Below are 23,359 nucleotides of genomic sequence, written 5' to 3' on the forward strand. Positions count from 1 at the left end.
AAAAATGTTCCAATTCTTATTAATGATGTCCAAGATGAGGTGACTGTTAATACTGTATGTCAAAATTAATCTATTTTTGAAACAAGCATCTGGTTCTAGACATTCAACCCCGGTAGGTTCAACAGCATTATGAGTTACAGAATGTGAGGCAACACTAAGAATGGGTAGATAAGTACCATTCCTTCTCTTATTGGTCACCTCCTTAACCAAACCTTCAAGCAATCTAGATGGGTACCCTCTATGTGTGAACATGTTCTTTAATTTCTCACATTCAGCCATGAAGTCCTCATCCAAACTAACCATCCAAGCTGCTCTAACGAGCTGCCCCTTGACAACTGACCTTTTTTGATGGTTGGGGTGGCAACTGCTAAAGTGAAGGAAAGAGTTAGAGTGGGTAGGCTTCCTATAAATAGTGGCAACATAACCATTCAACTCCTCATTTTTTGCTAACCAGATGTCTAAGAATGCAATGGCATCTCTCCCAAAGTTTGAGGTAAAAGATAAAAAGTCCGTAGACATATTGAAAAAATCTAGAATAAGCTTACCATCTTCTTCATTGCCCTCCAATAATATAAATATGTCGTCCAGGTAACGAGTATAATACCTGATCTTAGACATAAGGGCGTGATTGCTCAAAACTTTCTCCTTTTCCCAATGTGCCATGACAATATTAGCCAAACTGGCCCCACAGGGTGACCCCATGGCCACACCTGTTTTTTGAAGATAAAAATTCTCACCTAGCATAAAATAGTTATTAAATAAAACCATATCGGTAAGTTCTACTACCAGTGAAATTTCATCTGGTGGGGCGTCCTTACTGGTAAGAAAGAAGGCCACCCACTCCATCGCGGTTTCTAGGGGAATGCAGGTATACAAATCCTTGACATCTATTGTCAAGAAGTTGAAATTGTTGTTAAATGTGCACTCTCCAATTTTGGCTAAGAAAGACCATGAATCTTTGCAGATTTGTTCTTCATCCTGCAGATATTTCTGTAAGATGGTGTCAACAATTTTGGCACATGGATAGGTGGGAGAGCCTCTTCCGTCGACTAATGGTCGCATTGGAGGATTAGAGAGATCCTTGTGGATCTTAGGGATCCCAAAAAGACAAGGAAATCTCGGAAATAGGGTAGTTAAATATTTATGTTGTTCTTGATTTAACCTACCCTCAAATTGCATCTCATCTAAGTTGTTTTGAATATTGCGATAGGCTTTACTGACATCAGACTTAGAGCTAACACTGTATGCCTCATCGGCAAGTAAATCTAACATTCTGTCATAATAGTCAACTTTATCAAAGACCACAACTCCCCCACCTTTGTCGGGTTTGCAAATGCGTAAGCTATGCAGTTTCACAAAGTCTAACAGTGATTTTTCCTCCTTACATATGTCATTAGTTCCGACATGAGACAACCTATCCCTTAAATCCAGTTCACACATGTTTTCAAAGCAGTGAATTAATGGATGTAGGGGAGGGTTGAACAAACTGGGGACCCTAAAGGGGTTGACATGTATATTATTACTAGATACATTATTGGTTCCATTGTTGTGATCAAAAATCATATTAAAGTTCAACTTGCGTGTAAATAATTTAATGTCTATAATAGTCCCCACTAAGTCCGTCTTTCGTTGAGGGACATAAGTATGCCCTTTAGACAGAAAGTCAGCCAATTCTCTTGGTATAGGCACAGAAGAAAAGTTATATATTTTGAAGTCTCCTAAGTGGTTGGTGGAAATAACAGGTCTAGAATTCTGGTCACCAAAAGTATAAGGGCTCTCATCCAAAGAGTCAACCGAAGAAGAAACCAAATTCGTCAAGGGGTGGGTACAAATAGTACCAAAGTCAGCATGCACAAGGCCCATCTCTAAATAGGGGGAGGGGGCATAGTTGCTGACAGTCCTAAATGTTACAGTCTCTGTTGGTTGCGTTTCTGTTGGTAACCCTTGTGTAGTGACTGGTAATTGTTCCTTTTCTTCGGTATGGCACCTTGATGATTGACATGGTAAAAAACCTGCTGCTGATCTGAGTGCAAGGAGGTGTTGTTAGTGTTAGATTGTAACCTCCGGTTTTGTAGCCTCTCACTTCTCCTTACCACTTGTTCAGGTTGAGTGTCTTCAAAGGTGTCCAAAGCTCGTATGTTATTATCAATGGGTGCCCTAGAATCTAAACTTGTAGAGCCATGATCATTAGTAATGTTAGATTGCCAGACTTGTGACTGTGCAGGGGGAGGGTACGCTACCCCTTGTTCGTAGGCTTTAAGATCACGCTCTAATTTTATTTGACTTCAGTTTGTTAAGATACTGTTCGATGCTGCTAAAGCATCTATTATAGTCATATTTGTACCTTGGAAATTCCTCATGTGCATTGATAGGTTTATCCAACTCAGTGATTTCTAGAGTTAATTGCTCTACCCAAATTGAATAGTGCTTGATCATTACATGTAAGAGTTCGAACCCATGCTGGTCGAACAAATTGACCAAGTCTTTATGGAAATCAGAGTTAGGAATTAGGCCAGTTGGATATTGAAAGTGTCTAAGGCCCTTAGGTATCACCTTACTTTCAATGCATTCCTTAAAGTAGGAAATTTCCAATTTAAGCTTTTTAATTTTAAGAAGCAATTTGTCAAAGAGTTTCAGTTTATCAGATAATGAATTGTTATTTACCTCATGTTGAACACCTTGATTGGTATTCCTAATGTCCGCTGTACCATCGCTGTGTCTTAAGAACACAAAATCCTCGGTTAACCAAGAGCCTAAAGTGGGAGCTCCGTTAAAGGAGTTCCTAGTAGACTGAACATTGGCATTCTTGTAAGTTTGTTGCAACGCAGGATTGCTCTGTGTGTCGCTATAAGCAGCCAGGCTTTGTAAACGTTCCCCGGTTGTTGCAGTAGCCCCACGGTTGTTAGCAGTATTAGTTTCAAAGCGAGGAGGAGGGATTGTAGAAGTTATGGCAGGCAAACCATTGTGTGTTGGTGTAAACTTACTTGTTGAGTCTCGGACGTTCGGTACATCACGTCCGTTAGTTAAACCAAGTGAAACGTTAATCTCCTGAAGTGATGCTACACCCCCTGGCGTTAGTTCAGCTGGGAGGATTTTAAGGTTGCTTAACGAAGGGAGAATGAGATTTTTCATCTCCTGCTGTTGACTATCAAGTTTCTCTAATCTCGCACAAAGCGAGTCCATACGTTCGAATAAAGAATTAAACAAACCATCCTGGACTGCCGAAGGTGGTGTAGCTGGTGCCGGATAGGCACTATTGCAGCTCCTGAGTAATGCTGGAACAGCATTAGGGGAGAAGTCATCACTGCTACGAGATCCGGTAGCCATAAACTCCAAATATAATAGAAAGCACAAACCAAGAAACAAAGAATTATTGGATTAAAGACTGTCCTGTTTACTGCCATTACTGTTTTTGCTTTTATTACTGCTACGATCCGTTTCTTTGTTTCTTGGTTTGTGCTTTCTATTATACATGTGTAACATATGCCAGCATAGGTAGCTGGAATTTTGTAAAGAATTATATGTCATTTTAATATCAAACTGATTTGTACAGATGCTTGTGTTAAAATGTATTTGTAAAGTTGCTTGTATTAAAAATGTATCAACAGTGGGTCCTGCTCAGTAGAAAAGAAATCTACATGTATGTCGGACTGAATTGTTGCAACTGATGAAATGTATATATTTTAACACAGGATACTGGAAGGGAAAGGGTTATGCTCAGCCCAGCTAACCTTAAGAGAAACAGTCTAAAATTAAATGACTTGGTTTAGGCCATAAATATTTTATCTCACAGGTATGAATACAGCCAGAGATGCAATGTCTGTGAAAAGCCTGGGCTGGGATCCTGCTCTGTTGTCTTTAGCGGTAAGCTAATTGATACCCTGGGGTGCCAGAGAATGGCTTGTAAGTTTCTGCAGGAAGGGTGAAAATTTAATTGTTTTACAGTTTCCAGATGCTGTAATAAAGCTTAGCTAAAGTTCTATGAGTGTGTGTATTGTGACACATCAGTGGCAGATCCGGACTCAGTTTCTAGTAAGTGGGTAGTGTGGGAACCACAGAGTCAGGGGACCAGAAGTGATGTCATTCTATAGCCAGCACTGAAATTGTATTAGAATACTAGTGAGAGGCATGAGGGGTGCATTCTGTTTTTTGACCTGACAAGACACTCATCCACTTTCATCTTGCCTTGCTTTAGTAAGTATCTAGGAAACAGTAATTCTTCAATCAGTTAGAAAAATATAGTGAGATTAGCTAACTGTTTTTTTTTTGTCTGTGTTTGTCTGAATCTTTTCATCTGTGGGGTTTTTTTTTATATTTCCTATGATTGAAACTCTGGTGTTTATTGGAAATAGATATTCAGTATTTTCATGTTTTTTTATTAGTTATTATTAAATATATCTAAACATCTCATTGTGGCTGATCTTTTAGAAAATATTTAACCTTTGAGAGCACTTGCATTTATTTAGTGGCACTGTGGCTCCACGTTCATTAAAGTCTTGCAGCTTGGTTAAACACTACCATTTGTATAAGAATTTTACTAAGTGTAATTGGCTACTCTGGTAAGAGCATTAAAGTAACTGGCTTCAGGTGTTCTGGTGGCAGTAAATCTATATTATATAATCTGAGTGGAGGTGGCACCTTTCCCAGGTGTGTGTGTGTGTGTGTGTGTGTGTGTGTGTGTGTGTGTGTGTGTGTGTGTGTGTGTGTGTGTGTGTGTGCGTGCGTGTGTGTGTGTGTGTGTGTGTGTGTGTGTGTGTGTGTGTGTGTGTGTGAGAGAGAGAAAATCAGATCTCAAAGAGAGTGTGTTTGACAGCCACTTTGAACAGGGATACTGAAGAGCACTGATTTCACAGAGAGGGTGGTGGAGGATTTGGCTTGGAACACCTGGCTAAGGACTCAGCTGTATAGTGGTCAGTGGGAAGTCTTATTTGGGGCCTTGAAAGAAAGCCCCACCCCAGGACTGGAGTGTGCATTCTCTGGATGTTGTTAAGGGAAAGCATTATAGAGAATGATGAGGTGTACATCACATAGGATCTCCCATTACCAACAATTCAAAACATAGATGTGGGAGAACTAGGTATAGTAGTCCATAAAAGTATCATTCAGCATTGAAACTGCTACACTTAGTGATTAGAATTTCTCACATACAGAGACAAAAAGTCATAAAATATCAAGATCTGTTGGCAGAAATGAGAACAGTGTGGAAGAAATATACCCAAATAGTTAAAACCAAGTTCAGGAGGAAAGTACTCAGATAAACCAATAAACCGAAAGGAGCACTCGACAGCTGTTTCCACAGTATAAAATATAGGTGTTTAATCCAAAACCACAGTAAAATCCAGCTGGGTATTAGGTCACAATAAAATATTAACTCTGACACACAACCAGTACGTTTTCGTTTACACGCTTCATCAGAGACAGCCATTTTGTTCAATTAATTCATTAAATACTCAATTCAAACTAGCTGGACCAATAAAATATTAAAAACAATTAAATACAATTAATAAAAAATTTGATGATGAGAATTTAAAGGTACATTACATAAATAAGTAAATACCATAAATTATGCTTAGAATGCTCAATGAAACTTTTGTAGGTGTCACCATAAATAAAATTCATATAATAAAACCTATCTAGGTATGAACCATCACAATAAATACTTAAATACTTAAAAGTAAAAGATACAAAAATGTTACAATAAAATATAAGTAAATTACTTATATTTTATTGTAACATTTTTGTATCTTTTACTTTTAAGTTGTGTCTTTCGGCTTTTCCCAGTTAGGGGTCACCACAGCGGAAATTCCGGTCCAATAATGATTGGCAATAGATTTTTATGTGCCGAGTTGCTGGCCCTGATGCACAACCTTTAACGAAGGTACGCCCATTCATGCATGTCTCTTCACAGAAGACGCTCTAGCTGGGAATCGAACAAGACAACGTCTTAAGGTGAGGCGACAACGCTACAGCAGCACCACCACCTTATCTTTTACTTTTAAGTATTTAAGTATTTATTGTGATGGTTCATACTTAGACAGGTTTTATTATATGAATTTTAATTAAGGTGATACCTACAAAAGTTTCATTGAGCATTTTAAGCATAATTTATGGTATTTACTTATTTATGTAATGTATCTTTAAATTCTCATCCTCAAATTTTTAATTAATTGTATTTAATTGTTTTTAACATTTTATTGGTCCAGCTAGTTTGAATTGAGTATTTAATGAATTAATTGAACAAAATGGCTGTATCTGATGAAGTGTAAACGAAACGCATTGTGTGTGTCAGCATTAATATTTTATTGTGACCTAATACCCAGCTGGATTTTACTGTGGTTTTGGATTAAACACCTATATTTTATACTCTGGAAACGGCTGTCGAGTGCTCCTTTCGGTATATTGGTATACCCAAATAGTTCCAACAGTACTAGGAGCAATGGGTGTAATAAAAAAGAAGCTACACTCATATTTAGATATACTATCAATACATGTTACTGGAAGTCGCGGTGGTGCAGTGGTAGCATTGTCGCATCACAGCAAGAGGTTCTCTTGTTCGATTCTCGGCTGGAGCGCCTTCTGTGTGGAGTCTGCATGTCCTCCCCACGTTCGAAAGACATGTGTGAATGGGCGTGCCTTTGTTGAAGGTTGGGCATCTAGCTGGCACCTCGGCACCATAAAAATCTACTGCCAATCATTAGCGGACCGGAGTTTCACTGTGGCGACCCCTAACCGGGAAAAACCAAAAGAAAAACAAAACATCAATACATGTAACTCTCTATGAATTGCAGAAGGAGTCAGTTGTGGGCCCATTGTGGGTGCTGCGAAGAGCACTTTTGGCTAACATCAAAGACTGAAAAAATAAAATTTAATGAACTTTAATCATACCCTGACTTAGGAATGGGGTCCATTCCAATCATAGTATTAGAAACTCAAAAGATTTGGAGAAATTAAACTAAGTTATAGAACTGATAATGTGATCTAAACACACAAAACTTTAAGAAACACCTGAAATCTGGATTAAAAGAGATATGATGTGGAAGAAAAGGTAATGGGTTGAAGTGATAGCATTTTGAACATAGGCACTATCAACAATTGATTTAGGAAAGAAAGATCCCAAAGTGGTCTCCAAGCATTTTCTTTCTTTGGCACCAAATGCATCCTTAAATATAACCCTTTCACAAACTGGGAAGAAGGAACTGGTTCTGTTACTCCCTAAGACAACATATGTTGAAGGCCAGGGGAATATAGAACAGTCTGGTCTAGTGGATGAGGTATTACCCCCCTGGAAAGAAGGAAGTTCCTCCCACTGCCATCTGTAACCTTGTTGAATGATCTTCAGGACCCATTTGTCTAAAACTATCTGTTGCCAAAGAGAGAAATGGAGAGTCAGACTTTCTGGAAGAGAAAATGGACTGCCAGGGTGGGGATGGGGAGTACATCTCCCCTTAAATAGTCATTCTGACTTGTTGGACTGTTCTTCATTTTTTGGAGTTTCTGTATTCTTTTTGGAACCCCCATGTTATTGCCTCTTAATTGTCTGTTTACCGGCATTTTGCTGTGATTGTTGATTTTGTTTCTTGCTAAAACTGGTCAAGGGGTTAAAGAATCCCATCGAAAATTTGGAAAAGGAGGGCTGAAAAATCATAGAGATTTCCTGTATCAGCTTTTCTCTCTCATCACACAGTCTGATAACCTCTGCAGTAGAGGAAACAAAAACTAAATCTCTCTCCAAAGGAAGTTTTAAAATCTCATTTTTCATGTCATCTGGGAGGTTCTGAGAACACAGCCAGGCAAACCTCCTTACAGCAGCAGCAGCAGTATCAGAGGCCATAGCCCTGGAAGAAGCATCAACAGAGTTATACACACACTTTAAACAATGAGTTATGACCTGTAAGATGAAAGAAACTAAACCATTTAAAGCAGATTTTTTTTTTCTCACAAGAAGAAACTGCAGACAAAACATTCCTCATAATTACACAATTGGTCAGAATAAACTTTATCATGTGAGCCTGTCAGTTCAAAATTCTGAAAATCAAACTTGCAAAAGCATACACTTTTCCCATACTTATTAATTATTCCCCATCTTTATCAGAAGTGTAGGATTGGAATTAACTAAATGTTTAGCAGCAGTAGGATTAACTAAAGCTATATCTGCTGGGTCAGGTTTGTGATGAATGTATGAAAACTTAAAAGACTGAGCAACCTTATACAATCTGTCTTGTATTTTTAGGGGTGGCAGGCTGACTATCAGGAAAATTGCAGGCAGTATTATACACAACCTTCAATGCTGACAAAACCGGGGGAATGGGTGAAGGTTCTGGAAATTCTATTTGTAAAACTCATGGTATTTTCTGAGGGACTGAGAAATCTCTGTGTTCCCCCACTGAAAACAGTAGCACAGTCTGGAAATGATCTCAGAGAAAGAGAAACCCCCACAGTGAGAATCAGATACTTGGGCTCCTGTGAATCTGAATCAGAAATCTGAGAAGAAATCCAAACATATACCCCTTCATCTTCCTGTTCTGATTCAGAATCTTGAATCTCTTCTGGAAGAGAGGCATCCCTTTTTCCGTTAACAGAAACCACCTTAAATGAAGGATCAATAAACCCTAAACCAGACCGAGTATACTACTGCTATCTGGGGAAATTTGAACAGGAGCAGATATATATTTATTTTCTGTTTCTTTTTGTCGGAAAAATGGGGCCAACAGAGATGTTAATGGCAGCAGCAGCTTCCCCAGGAATGGGCATAACATTCTGACTGAAGAGGGAGGACTTCTTTGTTTCCTGTCCCAGGACTGACAATAGTGGCTCTCCCTTACCCACTGAGGGGGCTCAAACAGCTGAAGAGGCTAACCCCCAGTCCATAGTGTCTACAGGTGTTACACCACAGGGATCTGGAATAAAAGATGAATGGTCTGAGGAGCCAGCTCTGGCCACAGCAGAGTCACCCACCTGTGGATGAGGCAAATTGCTAGCCTGCTGTGTTGGCAAAGACTGTTTAACTTTTTCATGTTGTGTCTGGAAGAAGGACTGACTGTGGGACAGGCAGTTTTTTCCATGGCCAAGCAAACAATGGTGACTCTTTCCCATAGAAAACAAGCAGCATACGCTGGTAAAAATTTAAAGTTGTTAAAAGTCACCTTTTCCCCAGAAAAACATAGTAAAAAGCATTTTAATACACTTTGCCAGTGACAAAAGTAAACTAAATACAGTTTCTTCACAGTAAAAATAGTTTTTAAATACCTTTAACCTGACTGGAAAAAACATGCTTCAGTTTAAAAGTACAGCTAAGTCTCATTGCAGTCCATTAAAACACAAACTTCTAGAAGAAAAACAACTTTCCTGACCAGGAAAATACATTTAAAAAATACATGCAAATTGTGGAAGGTTTTTCCCCCACAAAGGGAATTTTTCTGCTCAGCAAAGAAATAGTACAAGCCAACCTTCAGTCCTCAAAAGTCCATAGAGGAACATTCTCTCTTCAGCAGCAGGAAAACTCTGAAAGGTTTGGTGCTCAAATCTGTATTTTTAGCCAGCTCAGCTTCAACTGCCTAATGGTTTGGGGGCATAGAAGGTGCCTGAAGTTTTGGAAGCTGTCTGTCTCCTTGACAGGATATAACCCATATAGCTAAGACTACTGCGTGAATGATCAGTATGATGAACATCTCTGGTGTAGTATATTTTCCAGCAAAAATCAAAACAGTAGTCTTTCAGGATGCTTATCTTTAGTGTCACTGGCATGCTTCTTCCACCTTATTTTAAATGTCCTCTTTGTTTTAGCTGTGTAGTACGGGTTGCAGGGACATGTCAGCACATGAAGCACTACAACCAAGTTGCAACTTAAATATCCCACTGTTGAAAAAAAAACAGGAGCTATTTTTTTTTTTAAATATCAACATAAAAAGCAAAACACTGAGCAGGGCCCACAGGAGTAAGGACATGATTAAAGAGTTTTGTAAGTGTTTTGTATATATTTCAAAGGAATAAGTCAGGGTGAGTCAAGTTAGATATATTTAAACTAAGTGCAGCTGTAGAAAACTAGTATGTGGCCAAGGGCTAACTCTTCTGTGCAGAAAAGCCAGCAGGAGAGCAGACAGGTGGAATTTATGATTTACTACAAAAAAATGCTTTCAATGGAATAATCCATAGTTAGGGATGGACAAGAAGCTGCAGAAATCAGAGGAGAAAAAATTGGATTTATGTATTAGATCATCATACCTAACTGTCCCTGCAAATTTGGTCTTACCAGCAAGTGTGCATTTTTTGAGTGTGTGAGAGAGAGAGAGGGTACAAACCTGTTTACTGTACTAATCCCATTGTAGTATAAAAACTATGAGAATTCTTTATTAAAATAGATGCAGCAATATGGAATGGCCTTCCAGCTACCATTAAAAATGTCGACTCTATTCACATTTTTTCAGAAATCTGTCACAAGTTCTTTATTACTATTTGTAGAGATAATGGCTTATCCTGTGCCTGTCAAAAAACCAAGCCCATTTACAGCTAACTTCAAAACATTGTACTTCAACTTGTAGTAACTCTCACACTCTTATCACTGCTACACACACACACACACACACACACACACACACACACACACACACACACACACACACACACACACACACACACACACACACACACTCTTGACTTACTGTAATCCTAGCATGATATTCTTTCTTCTCTCCTCCTTCTCCCTGCTTCTTCCTCTGCTGCCCCTTTACTCAATGCATAACACTTTGTAACACTTAGCAAAATTTCATGCAAATGAATATAATTTGTATCTGTTTTCAGTTCTTCCATATTTATCTTAATATTTTAAATTGTACACATCATTAGTATAATTTAACATATCACTTGCAACTCAGCTCACTTTTTTATTAAATAAATGTGGGCCAGATTCGGTAAAGCCTACACTAAATGTACACTGTTCTGAGTGAGCAGACAACACAGACATAATGCACAACTTCTTCCTCCTAATTTTAGTTTGCCTAATGATATTCTTGCAGCTTTAAATATTGACAAGGATTCGTAAAGGTTGCCACAAATTGTAGAGTACATGTACAGTTAGTATAATCTTTCTGAGTGACTAAAAAGCACAGAAAATGTGATAAGAATTTTACTGAATACATATCATGTACACTTAGTGAACATGGTCCTGTACTTATTTACATCTGAGTTTATGCTTTTAATGTTACCATTTTGCCTCCAATTCAAGTGGTGCCTGAAGAGGTTCAGCTGGCAAGCCCACGTACCTGGTTACTAAATAAAATAACTGAATAAAACTACTTTAGTATGATAAAGGGGAATGGGCTTCAAGAACCCAAGGATCATTTTTTTTGTTGTGCTGAGTTCTGGTGAGAACTTCCTAGAAATGCTGCCTAAAGTTAGTCAGAGAGAGTGGACATTGGGATGATCAGTAGCATGCACAGAAAAAACAGACATGAGGGGTGTGGTAAGAAAAAACTGAGAACATGGAGTGTACTCTTGTTTGAAAGGGAAACAGTAGGGAGATGTTACAAAACCGTAGTACAGATATGGAAATAAAGAGGAGTACTGAGGTTAAGAACATAGGCAGAAACTTGAAATTAGACAGGGCTTAAGTAATACTTACAGAAGTACTAATTTTCAAAGAGATTAATGAGGTCCAGTTACCAAAGTTGATGGCAAAAGCTAAGTTAGCTGAAGAATTCAAAGAAACCTAGGTGAAGTCATTAAGGGAGGAAGAGGCATGGCTTCGTAGGAATTAGCTACAGTACTCAGCAAAATCCTTTCATTTGTAGCGTGTACAAAGGTCTTTTCAGCAGCTGTGACCCAAGGTTGGTATGAAATATGGAGCTGGTTGTAATGGGTGGCACTTTTCTGAATATTTTTACCTGCAGGTAAAAGCCATAGCTACAGCCCTAGAACAAGACATTTTCATTGTGGTGGATATTTAGAATCCTTTGGTGAAGTTCTTAGGTATGTTTTGATGAAACATGCTCCAATAAATGTTAAGATCATTCTCATCTTTTTATATTGATTCCTCCTAGTAAAACTAAAATTTGTAACTATGATGCCTCTTTTTCAGGCAAATGCATATCAGTACTGTTGTTTACTTGACTATTAGTACATCTACCTGCAAAATTATGCACCTTTAATTAGAGCAGTGCCTGACCATACAGTCCAGAGTAAATATTAAGCTTGGAAATCTTCTTAGCAGAACATTTTCACATAATAGGCTTTGTACTCAGCCTTCCATATTACTTTATTATAATCTGCATTTACAAACTTTACTTGAACTTGAAGTTGGAATGAACATCAAGCTTTGATCTCTTTTTATAGAATTTTTCTTCTAATAAGCTTTTAGCTGTTACTCTGCATCTGATACTGCCATATCATAGTCTGCATTTGTTAGTATATGCAAAACTTTTTTGGAGCTTATTTCTTCATCTACAACCACCCTGCTACAGGCCCCATGAAGAGCTCAGTCCCTCTCCAACCTAACACCACTCTTAAGTATTCAGCTGCTGTACCACCTTTATCTTTTATCCAACCGGTGGATACATTGTTAGAAGAAAAGCGCAGTCCGGGTCTGAACTGTCTGCAAACATAAACAGCTAAAGTTAACTTTGTACCTAACACCAATCTAAGTATTCAGCTGCTGTACCACCTTTATCTTTTATCCTGTCTACTTGTTTGAGCTAATATTCATTATCCCCTGGAGAGCACTGTGCTTTGGCTTGTAAGCAGCCCCCCCCCAGCAATCTCATCTTCCATTTCTCTTTTATTCCCTTCTGTTAGCAAATAGTATCCATAACTGATCAAATACTGTGTTTGTTAATTTAAATTGACACTACAGTAGCCTACTGATACAAGGTTATCCTGTTCTTCCACCTGAGAAATGGTTAAGAAATGACTTAAAGCTTCAGAGCAGTCCTTGGTCAATTCTGATTGTTTCTTAAACACAAACTTGTCTTTGCTTAGATCTTGGCTCATCCTGCTCTGTTCCCCCTCGCTATGCTCAGGCTCACTCGCTCCCCTCCCTGCCCCCCAATACCTGTAATTTAAACTCGACCAAGCCACACCCACCAGAGTTCAAACTACCAAATCTGCTTAAGTAATTATAACTAATCCCACCCATTACAAAGTACTACCTATCTACAATGCATTTGCACTCACACACATTAGCAACTACCAAATAGAAACATACCCAGTAAATACCCCAAACATCTCATACATGACTTCTAACATTGAATATGTGATATTATAACCCACCCCTCCTATGCCAATACTTCCTACCTCATTAACACAAACTATCCATATTACCTTCTCAGGTACCCAAACCCATACTTTAAATTTTTACTAATATCTACTTAATCCCCAAGTCACTCCCCATTATATCCTGAATAGTCATCATGTCTACCAAACCTCTTTCACTTCTAACTCAAATACTACTGCTTATTATCATATCTTACCTAACCTATCTCACGCAACCTCTCAGTGTAAATCACCCACCCCCATTCCATACAACTAACCCAGTCTCCATAATGCACACATATTCCTCAACCTGCATATCACTTGGTCTCTACCCTTTCAATAACAGTATGCTCTTCACCTACAAACTCTTACCTAACCCCAAAAAAATCTACTCACATCTATATTAGCCACATCCCCATAAATCTTACACCGCATAGATTACATACCAAGCAACTCAAATACCTCTTTTGCCATCTCATCTCTATCCTTCTCTCCGACAGCATTCACCCAAACCCTGGCTCTTCTCCCCCACACATCTCAACCTCCTAATCCCATCCTCCTCCCACAACTGGTAAACCCCTCCGTTTTTTGGCTGTAAATGCTCAGAGCATATGCAACAAAATTCCTAACCTTCATGTCTGGCTTCTCCTTAACCAACCTGATATTCTGGCACTCTCAGAATCCTGGCTCAAACCCCATATAAAAGACTGAACTAACACCACCCAACTACTCCATAATTAGAAAAGATAGAACACATATGCATAGTCTCCCTTTATATCCCTCCTGGAGACAATATCTCAACCCTTGAAGATATTTGCTCCTGGTTCTCTAACAACATCACTAATAAAACTATAGTCCTGGGTAATGTTAATATTAACTGGTCAACAATTCAATCTCCTACAAACTCACTTAATATAAACTTGTACAACCTCACTCAGCTTATTAACTCAACAACTATGCCTTCCAAGAACTTCCTTACTGGAAGCACCCTGGACTGGATTCTAGTTTCTCATCCACATTACATTTCTGATATTGACACTCTGCCCAACCCATTAGGTGACCACTTCCCCACTTTTGCCCACCATCTTCCCTCCTCCATACAACTAACTCATACCTACACCTTCACTCACTGTCTAAAAAACTTTAATCCTAGCACAAATGCACTAAAAAAAAAAAACTGGAACCCACTAAAAATCCTTCCCTTAGAAAATGCTGTTACCTACTTTAGCTCAACTTTCCTCAACTTGCTTGACTCCTTTGCCCCTCTAAAACAAAATGCATAAGAAGCAATCCTGTACCTTGGCTAACCAAAAATACCTTACTAGCCATGCGGTTCTGGGATAAAGACTGGAAACGCTACTCCAAAAATAAAACTATCACCACTCTTAATGAATTTAAAACACTTCGTAACAAAGTAAAAAATACTCATTATCTCAGACCACAAAGCCTACTTCTTTACACTCCAAGCCAACTGTAACACCAACCACAAAAATTTATGGCATGGAATCTCCTCCCTTCTCAACCCTGGCAAAAAAGAAAACCCCTGCCCTGATCCAGATGCCTCTGACTTGGACTTAGCCACCCAATTTAACACTTTCTTTATCGATTCCATAAGTAAACTTACATCATCCTTCACTTACCATTCAGCTTCCCCACCCTTATTTCCACCTATCCCTCCCTCCCCTAGCACCTTCTGCTCCCAACCTCCTTTCTTCTTCAACCCCATTCCTACAGCCACCATAAAAAAACTTCTACTAACATTGAAACCCGGCTCCAATGCCCCTGATGATATACCCTCATATTTATTAAAAGTTGCCGCAGAAGGCATAGTTCTTACCATCTGCATTCTTATAAATCGATCTATTGCTGAATGTCAAGTTCCCCAGCTCTGGAAAAAGGCCTTTATTATTCCACTCCATAAAGGTGGTAATAACAATAATATCACAAACTTTCGACCTGTCACTATCTTATCCCCCATTTCTAAACTTCTCGAAAAATGCATCAGTCTACAAATTCTACCTTACCTCGTAAACAGCCAACTTCTAACCCCTACTCAGCATGGTTTCAGACCCGGCCACAGTACTACCACAGCTCTCCTCTCCTTCCTAGAAACAGTTAATAAGGCCCATGACACTGGCCACATCTGTCCACTCTCCTTCTTGACCTCTCTGAGGCATTCAGCACTATCTCTCATAATCTGCTTTTCACTAAACTCTCCAAACTAAATTTATCCCATTCCTCTATTAACTGGTTTACCAGTTAACTCTCAAACAGGCAACAAGCAATCATATGGAAAAAAGCCACCTCCTCTTTTCTCAATACTCCCACAGGTGTCTCCCAAGGTTCAAATTTAGGCCCCCTTCTATTCAGTATATTCATAAATGATTTATACCAAGCCATCCCAAATGCCAACCTTGTCCAATATACTGACGATTCAACAATAATCTGCTCTGTCTCTTCTATACCCACCCTAGTTAAATTAACCCAAGATGCCTTCTCCTCCACTGAGCAATGAATGATGGATAACCATCTAGCACTCAATGCTACTAAAACTAAACTCATTATATTAACTGCTTCCAAAACCACCACCCTAGATAAAACCTCATTCTCAGTCACCAGTCAAAATAATATTCCTCTTGAAATAGTCTCTAATGCTGAACTACTAGGAGTCCTGATCGATGACCAGTTAAAGTTTGATAATCATCTAGAAATATATATAAAAAACACACACAAAAAATAGGCATGCTTTACTGCCACAACCGTTACATCTCTCCCTCCACTAGCCTCACCCTCGCCAACACTTACCTTATCCTATCCCTCCTATACAGTGCCTCTATCCTTACTAACCTGAAATCCTCCCTCAAGACTAAACTCTCCTCTTGCTGTAATAAAATAACAAAATTTGCAACTGGCCATAGATCCACTTCCCATCACTGCACTGCCCTACACCAACTGAATTGGCTTGATCTGTCCAGTTACCTCATCTATATTCAACTTGTCCAAGCACACAAACTTATTTTCACCCCCCTCTCTCTGTCCCTCTCTTGCCACCACCTTTAAAATGCAGCAACCAAATAGACTTTTGAGATCTAATTCCCAAAATCTAATTGAACTGCATAAACCTGCCCGTCCACCAGGCAAACATCTAATGTCCTTCTCTCTAGCACGCCATTGGAATTTCCTCCCACCTCTCATCCGCACCACCAGCAGTCTCTCTTCATTTAAAACCTTACTTCACACACACCTAACTTCACTATGGAAATGCTCTTGCTCCCACCCCACATAATCTCCTTATACTATAACTAGTCTGTCTAAGCTATAATTCACAATAGCCTCCCATTGTCTTGTACCCCTAATAAACTCTAGGAATTAGCATAACTCCTAGAATGGTACAATTCAGTAGCCTAAAAATTAACTGCATGAATTAGCATAACTGTTAAAAAATTTAGACTGTTTCTGTTATTGTATTGTGCTAATATGTTAAACTGTTAAAAACTTTGACTGTAAATATTGCTCTTATTGCATTGTACTAATATGTGCACTCTACTAATACGTGTTTTTTTATTTGTTTAAATTTGCTTCATTTGTGCACATTACATTTCTCTAATAACTTACTCTTATGTTAAATCTGTAATTTGTAATTTTATGGAGCTTTTATCCCCAGGACTCCATTGAAAATGGGCTCCTCGTGGGCCAATGGAGTATCCTGGCAAACAAACTATAAATAAACAATGGAATAAAATAGACATTTCAGCAAGATCTCATCCTAATTAAATTTTAAAAATAAAAATAGATAAAATGAAAGATTTTTGTGCTATGAAGGGAAAGCCCCTGCCACACCATTATGGACTGTTCTTTGTTCCTGCATCATCTTAAATAATATAACCTCAGGGCCGGCCTTAGCTGAAATGGTAAAGGCAAAGTAGTGCTCCGGCACCCCTTAAGCCACACACACACACCATACTCATGAAACACTCCTATTTGAGCCACACCCACAGGTAGGTCACTCCCCAAGGAAGCCACTCCAGTCATTTAATTAAATTATTTAAATGCATAGGAATAAAAAGATACCTTGTAATGTAGTTAAACTGCAACTACCTTTGAGCAAATTTCCAACTTTAAATACCAGAGCCGGATCATGGTCAAATAGGCCCCTCGGCAGGGTAATAGACCGGCCTCCCAGAGCAGCCCCTTCTGCAGTGACCCCTACCCCCCAAGCATCAGCCCCACTCCTCAAGTTACTCCAGTGTTTGGCTATTTCTCACCAGTTACCACACACACACTGCTCGAATCTGTCAGTGTGCATACTGTTCTCTTATTTGCTTCTACAATGATTACAGATATTGAAATAAAATAGCACAAGCAGATAGCCATTTGCTAAACAAACAATACAGTCTTGCAATTAAAGCAGACTTAGCAAGAGCAGTAAACTTCTGTGCCCTTGAAACTCACATTCGCTGAAATGGCAAAATTGCCATTCACTGAAACAGCATGAAAACCCACATTTGTAGAAAATGCATCTAGCCAGTGGAGAATTAAGTTTTCCTTTGGGCTGTTTTCAAAGCCATAGGCTCCTTGCACACATTTGTAGGGCCATGCATACATGTATTTATTCTTTCATTCACCTTCCTGATTGCATTCAGTTATATTCCTTGTATAATACAGCACCACTTGTTAGAATGTGTTTTAAATTTGTAGTTTTAAACATTCTTTTTATAAACAATGAAACAAAATGTATGAACCAGTAATGGCAAAACTGCCCAATTCAGAATATTTCCATCACAAAAGTGTACTCAAACTTCTATTACAATCCACCAATATCAGTAAATATGCACAATCTCTGCAGAAATAAAAGCCATCTAAATAATTCCACATTAAAGAGATCTGAACTAATGAAGAGGTTGCTGCTAGCAAACAACTTTATACTTCATTGTTTCTTTCATCTGTTGCCCTTGAAGAATAAACTGCCTATGTTTCATTAAAAAATTATAAGATAGTAATATTGCAATAGGGTATGGATGGCAAACTGACAACAGGTTCATAGTTACTAGGTATCTCCTCCAAAGGAGGACATTCTCAGGACTGCAGCATCCATCTCCTCTAAAGTACAGCACAGTACAGTATCAGCAATCCATCTACATATTGTGGGAGTAGAACCCCCAAGTCTTCTGCATCAAGCAAGTAGACTACCTGTTGTGCTACTAACAATGCAAACAAACTTGGCATAAGCAGCACTAAACTTCTCTTCCCCTGAAGCACTCAGCTCCTTGTAAAATCCACTTGACACTGAACTATAAATCTCAACTTTGCAGCGCAAGAAATCTGGAAAAAGCCAAAATTTATCGGGGAGGTGGACAAAGGCCCAAAACCAGGGGCACATTTTAAACATTGCTTTTATAATCTTAGAAAGTTGCTAGAATAAAATGCTTTGTGTTACCATGCATTTCCTGAAAGATAGGAAGACTGAAACTTAAATGGCTATCATTATTTAGTGAATTCATTTCTCACTGATTTGCCAGAAAACCACAACAGGAACAGACCAAAAGTATTAGCCAAACATTCCAGACATTCTGTGAAAATCTGGATAGTTGAGAGCTATGGACCCAGCTTCTTGCATCACAAGTGGTGGTACGGGTAGAGAATTCAGGCTCTTGTTTCTTGTACCTAAGGTACAGGGTTTGACCCTGAATAACACTAACCACCAGGTATACTTAACCGGGACACACACACACACACACACACACACACACACACACACACACACACACACACACACACACACACACACCCTTACCTGTACTGTTTAAAATTACGCAGGCAGAACAGGACATCTGTGACAGTGTACACACAGACCAGAAGAAGAGGAGGTGATGCTATGAAACATGGGGTGCACTGCCCCTCTTACCCCCCCTTAGCTGTGCCACTGGTTGCTCGCCCCTTCCCCTCCTCCTCCTATGGGTTCCAGCACCCTTTGAAAAGTAACTTAATTAATTAATTAAATAAATACAAAATGCACCCTTTACGAGGCTGCTGGCCAGTATGGCACCCTAGGTGGTCGCCTAGTTTGCCTATGCCTAAGGCCGGCCGTATATAACCTATGAGGTTGCACAACATAGGTGAATGTTAAGCACTACACTAAATTGTAAAAATACTGGTACATTACTATGACTAAATTTTCCGACCACAACGGTTTCTCAAAACCTGTAATGTTTCATTCTCAACTGAATGTTTAGTTAACATCATTTTAGTTTCGTTTTACTGTTGAAGTTTGACAGCTTTTTACTTATTAGTTTGGTTTATTTATAGCTTCTGTTAAGCCTGCTGATGATCCTGTTGACCACTGTTGGGTTAACAAATAAATTCTATGTTGCTGGAGCATGTGGATCAACATTGTACCTTTTCTTCGAATTTAATTATTTCTACACATTGCACTCACATCAGCCAACCTTTTATACCATTAGTACAGGTATCATTTTTTTTCTGATGTATCATAAGTGTTTGCATCATACTAATTGGAGCATTGTGTTTTAAAATGGCAATTTTTTTTCTAAATTTGCCAAAGAAAGGAGAAAGACAAATATTTTTTTTTTTTTTTTTTTTTTTTAGCAACATCTCATTATTTCAATTTTGTCTGAGTAATGGCAACATCTGAGATAATTATATTAAGCAACAACATCTGAGATGATTATATTAACAACAAGAGTGAGTGATACAGGACACTTGTATCAAGCACTCATTTCAGACAAATATCAGATGTTAAGTTGTCTATCTCGCCTTCATTCTTGCTGGATGGGTTCGGAGCCGAGGAAACCACAGAAACTGCAGTCTGAGACTCATCGGCTCCAGCCGGAGCCGATGTAGACGGAGGTTTCGAAGCCTTAGGCCTCGGCTCAGAAGCTGGAGCCGAGGACCTAGAAGCCTTGGAGGGTTTTCCCGAAGGAACAGTAAGGGAACCCTCAGGCTTAAGTAAACCTCTCAAAATAAGTTTATTTTTTCTTTCCTGCAGGACTCTGGGGCTGAAGCCATGGCATACAGCACAAGAGTCCTGCAGGTGTAAAGGTCCCAGGCAGTAGACACAAAAAGTGTGACCGTCTGTCAGAGACATTTTCTGACAGCACGAGTCACACTTCTTGAAGCCTGAGACCTTTGAGTCTTTAGACATTATTGAAGAAGTGTAACCACACACACACAGTCAAACACACTGATTACACCCTATACAAGTTTAACTCAAAAATTAAAACTCACTATCAAAGTTTTTAAATTCCTGAGAAAAACACACACACACCACTAGGGGATGGAAAAGGCCCGAAGGCCCGAGGGAAGAACTTATAAGTTCTTCGTGGAAAAGGGGATAATAGAAGAGAAAAATGGACAAAATCCACTAAACTAAGGGAAATAACTGTTAAGAATTAAACTAAAGGGGTTTAAGTGGACTAAAAATTATTCTACAATAACTCACCAAGAAGCCGGTAGAAACCAAACACCTCAATCGCTGTAGCGGCAAACGAGATCTGAGGTAACTCACGCCTAGCATTGTGGGATATAAGGGGAGCCTCGAGCCGGTGGAACCAACTCTCGAGCTTTTAGAGTGGCAGTGGAGCCGAGGTCGGCTCCGAACCCATCCAGCAAGAAGAAGGCGAGAAGAAGACAACTAACATGGAACGTTATGGTAAGAACATAACTTCTATTTCTCTCCTGATTGCAGTTTTAAGCATTTAAGATAGTGTTACAACTTTCTTGGAGACTTTAAGAAACTGTTTTGTTTTAGTATTGTTTCCCCCTTACACTTGTTAATATGTGACTTTTATGAAAAATACCGGAATTCTTTTTGGGAAAGAGTGGACATAATATCCATCCCAGTATTAGAACTTAGTGTTGCCTCATCTTATATCTTTAAACTGTATATTGTTAGGTGCTTTGCTTTTGCATGCTACCTACTAATCCATGAGTTATCTGCTTAAACACTGAAATCTATCCATCCCCATTCTCTTTTTCCCATTTTTTTTGTGTGGGATCCCCCCATGTTTTTCTTCAGTTTTATGCATCTCTGAATAGGTAAACCATTGAAACATATTGTTTTGGTTATTCTGACATATTATAAATAACAGCTTGATAAATGAACAGTTATCTCTGATGGCGTAAGTAAAAATTAAGTCTCCTTATTCTACTTACTGTTTTACTCTGTTTGGCCACTTACAGATGAATCACAGCTGACATTTTTTAACTCATTTTCCATCCCTATAGGAAGAAGACTTTCTAAATGCAGTACAAGAAAGAGAAAAAATGAAAAAGAAAAAGCAAACTGCCCAAAGGGGAGGAGTATTTGTACGACGCTCCAAATAAATATTATATTGTATTGTATTGAATTGAATACTGGAGAAAAATATGTCTGGCTTATTAAGGTTGCCCATTTTCTGATCTTGAACATACATTTCCCATTAGGTATACAAGAAAGCTTTTGAGAATGATTGTACTACTAATAAAAAAAAACTCTCCTCTTCCTGCTTGAGAGATTGCCTTTGTACTTTAAAAGTGTTACCAGCAGAATGTACTGAAATGTTATGGTTTGTGATTGCAAACTAGCAATTATATGTTTGTTGTCTATTATGCTGTATACCTAAACTGAATAAAATAAATCAGTTGAATGCAGTTTATTAGAAGAAAAGCAACATGATGGCATAGACATCATATGATGACTTAATTTTGAAAATTGCTGAAATTTGAGAGACCATATTTGTGAACATAATGCCCTACCATTAACTAATTTGAAGAGGAAATTTCAAGGCTGAATTACACGGTTGCACTTACACATGTAGTAGGATACTGCTCATGAATCTGTCACTTTTCATGGCACTTGAACTGTTGAACCTAATTAAGTATACAGGCACTTGTCTAAACATATTTATGTTGGGGCATTCAGAGGGGTTTGCCTTGGCATCTCTTAGACCAGCGATCTGAAATGTGAGGCTTTCAGACCTCAATGAGATGTTAGACCAGCCATTTACCTTTCTTTTTGTTTTGGAGGTTGAGACTAGTAGCTTTAGTTACTAGAACTTCTGCAGGTCTCATGGTCATTTGAGTTTTGAGACCTGTGCTTTTAAAGGAAAACTATACCTTAGAACTCAAAAAACACATTTTTCATTGTATCTTTGTTTTCGGAGCTATTTTAATGCTTCAAAATCAACCCAAGTGCTTCTTTTACAATTTTAATGTGTTTCCTTCAAAATGGTGAATGATGGGGCCTGCCTTGGTAACGTGATCTTGTTTTCTTGCTTTCATTCCTTCTTCCCAGATTACATTTCAAGTCCTCTTTATATTACTTGTGCTAGGCATAAGGAAGTGGTCTTGTTTTCTCATGTCTTTGAGATACAATGGCAGGACAATGAAGTGCTGTCATCTAAACACACCTTCTGAAACAGAGCTACATCTATGTTTCCATGACTGAACCACATTTGTGTGTCTGTCAGAGCTTGTTCTATGCTATGAAAGTAAGTAAATAGCTGGCTTTTGTAACGGCATTTATTTGTAGTTCTAAAGGAATTGACAGACCTTCCCCCACACTCTCATGCTGAGGTGTGAAAACTCTCACTGCAGTAAATGATCCCTGCTGTGCATTTACAAGTGACAAGTAGTAGACTCCAAACGAAGTCTGTCTGCTACTTCCCTAATGCCTTCACTGGGAAGTTTTTTTCTCTCCCTCACGAATGGCACATAATTAACATGTGCTTTGCTAGTACCTTCATTATTTCTGTCATGTTCACTCTCCTCTTTTTCTATTTCATATTTATTTGTACTTTGGTAACCAGGAAAGTGAACTAGTCCTAGGACCCTTTTCAGCCACAACTTTGGCTACATTGGCAAAGATAATGACAAGTATTAAATGCACTTAGCAATACAACTAAAAAAATACTCACATAAAGACATTGACCAAGATTGCTTGTGCAATACATAGCCAATGTGTGACAGTGACCAAGTAAAACATTAAGCAATATTTACTAGAATGTATGCATTAATAATGCTTAACTCTACTATGTTGTTTATTAGACAAAATAAAGTAATCCCCAGCAAGTAAACCAGTACCGTTGTAGCCAGCAAACAGCAAAACAGATAAAAATAA

At 38.7% G+C, this 23,359-nt stretch overlaps 1 protein-coding gene across 1 annotated transcript in view; it reads left to right on the top strand.

The window, feature by feature from the left end:
• ANKRD42 (ankyrin repeat domain 42) overlaps window positions 1-21,887 on the top strand; it is a 1,245,350-nt gene extending 1,223,463 nt beyond the window's left edge. Inside the window, exon 12 of the mRNA XM_044071151.1 lies at window positions 21,487-21,887. Coding sequence (XP_043927086.1) covers window positions 21,487-21,585 — 99 coding nt within the window. The 3' untranslated portion in view covers window positions 21,586-21,887. The remainder of the gene's footprint in view (window positions 1-21,486) is intronic.
• Window positions 21,888-23,359: the final 1,472 nt, after the last annotated feature.

Source organism: Protopterus annectens, chromosome 5.part0 (assembly GCF_019279795.1).
Source record: "Protopterus annectens isolate FY-2018-M chromosome 5.part0, PAN1.0, whole genome shotgun sequence".
Taxonomy (NCBI): domain Eukaryota; kingdom Metazoa; phylum Chordata; order Ceratodontiformes; family Protopteridae; genus Protopterus; species Protopterus annectens.